Source organism: Malania oleifera, chromosome 3, assembly GCF_029873635.1.
Source record: "Malania oleifera isolate guangnan ecotype guangnan chromosome 3, ASM2987363v1, whole genome shotgun sequence".
NCBI lineage: Eukaryota > Viridiplantae > Streptophyta > Magnoliopsida > Santalales > Ximeniaceae > Malania > Malania oleifera.
This window is the reverse complement of record NC_080419.1, coordinates 87,024,333-87,026,419: the sequence shown is the minus strand read 5'-3', so window position 1 is coordinate 87,026,419 and position 2,087 is coordinate 87,024,333. Positions and strand designations below refer to the sequence as shown.

General features: G+C 46.0%; 1 protein-coding gene across 1 annotated transcript; it reads right to left on the bottom strand.

Moving 5' to 3' along the window:
• Positions 1–368: 368 nt before the first annotated feature.
• On the bottom strand, positions 369–1,464 carry LOC131152007 (uncharacterized). The gene has a single exon (XM_058103560.1). It carries the CDS (start codon positions 1,365–1,367, stop codon positions 720–722), a length of 648 nt encoding a protein of 215 aa, XP_057959543.1. The 5' UTR covers positions 1,368–1,464; the 3' UTR covers positions 369–719.
• Between the last annotated feature and the right edge of the window lie 623 nt (positions 1,465–2,087).

Genomic DNA, 2,087 nt, shown 5'->3' with positions numbered 1-2,087 from the left:
AATACCTTCCACGCAAAGCAACGCAGCCTACGCTGGAACGCAACATACCATGGTCAAGCACAGCACAAACTGAAACTGAACATGTACACACGCCGCTTCACACTAATCCTCATACGTTTAACGGCGAAAAGAAACATTATCACGGCACGGCGAGCGTAACGGCAATAATAACGGAAGAACGTAACGGAGAATGACCACAGGCTGCTGAGTGCAAAAACACACTTGAGACAAATGGATCTGCCGTCACCTCTCGCCCAACGGCGATAACCAAAACACAACAATCCAATCTTTTCAGTCTATTTAGTTGGGATTAATATTGTTTTAATTGGAATTTTAGTTGACTTTGATCAGATTTTGGTTTTAATTAATTGAAGGCAATGTCCGAAAAGTCCATTAGGGCAATCAATGACTCCAAATTATTATGTACACAATTGGTCATGCTTCGTCCAGTGATACAAAACTCGTCCGAGCCGACTCAGTTTCGACTTCGGAAGATGGACTCAGTAATCAAACTCGGCGGTCGGCATCGCTCTCATCGCTGGAAGATGTGAAAAGATCCACGCCGCACATACTCGTCCGAGTTGACTCAATTATACCGTCCGATTTGATAAAAGAAACTCGCCGGATTCTGAAGGCGTTGCTGGATTCGAAGCTGCTGCGGAAAACTCTGAGAACAGCAAAATATGGGGATAGCATAAGAACCAACCTGCTTACGAGTGTCAAACATCTCTGGCTTTGGACATAACAGAGAGTCGACTCGGCCTAGGCTGGAACGCCGATCTCCTCCGCTGTTGATGAGACGAAGGTCGAATAAGAGCAGTTAAAGCTCGCTTGACCCACTCTCCCTCAACGGAACCAATCCGCACGAGCGAGTTTGTCATAGCGGATCGGCGAGCGTTCAGTCGATTCGACGAATACGCTAGGCCATGGCTGTGGCCACCGCCGCCGTAACTGTTCTTGTGAAGACTGCATCGGAAGGATCCAGGATGCGTCGTCGGCGAGCACATGCACGTCTTCTTCGGCGCAGAAAACGAGTGACCGCTCTCAACGCGGCCGGGAGGGTTGCGAATGAGCTGCTGCGAGACGGAGATCGGACGGCCGGGAGAGGTAGATCGGCTGATGGAGAATCGTACGGATGGAGATGGAGGGGCGGTGGCGTACAGGTTGACACGAGTGGGGGAAGCGGATCTGTTGAAGAAGGACGGCGGAGCTGAGAAGCCGGAGGTGGAGGATGCGAAGGCGGATAAAGCGGAGGAATCGGAGGGAGATGAAGAGCAGAACCTACCAGAAGGTGACACAGACCTCTGGAATTTGTTCGTGATGGGCAAAACTGGACCGCTCGATCTTGTTCTCGACGATGTCGACATTTTAGAGAGAGAAAGAAACTAGACAGAGATAAAGAAGGGCTGATTTTTGTTTCCCTTCCGAGGCCCCCCTTCGGGTCGCTGGTTTGGCAAACTGCTCTGCCCACTCCTCAAACGGGCAATTTATAGAGGGAACTGAGAGGGTAAGAGGGTAATTAAAGAACTTGGGTGGGGTGTGTTTCGTCCAAAAATTAATCGTTAACTTAACCATGGTTGAACTGCGGTTGGGTTAAGGGCCTAGAATCCAACGGCTAGAATGTTGTGGAGTCCACATGGCGACGAATTTTGGACCGTTTCCATAACTGGACTTGGGGGCGGCCTGCCACGTACAAAGATTCCCCACGATTGACGGGGTGTAGGTGAAAATACGAGAACGCCGGATACTTACAAGAAATTACGATATGCCATTCCTACTTTTTTTTTTTTAAGCATAAATTACATTTTGGTCAATCAAATTTAATAATTTTTAATTAAAAAAAAAAACCTCGTTTCCTCGATGCCATTAGGTATGTATCAATTTTTTTTTTTTTTTTTAATAAAAAAAGTGGAGCCCACTTCTCTTCAGAATATGGCTGAAATACAATGCATCCTAAGGGTTGATTATTTTTTATTCTATTATGCCTCCTGTACAAATTCAAGAATATATTTTAGTAAATAATTTGTAATTGGTATTTAAGGAAATTAAAATTCTAAAGTAATTAATTTCTCTTGCTTTAATTCCCT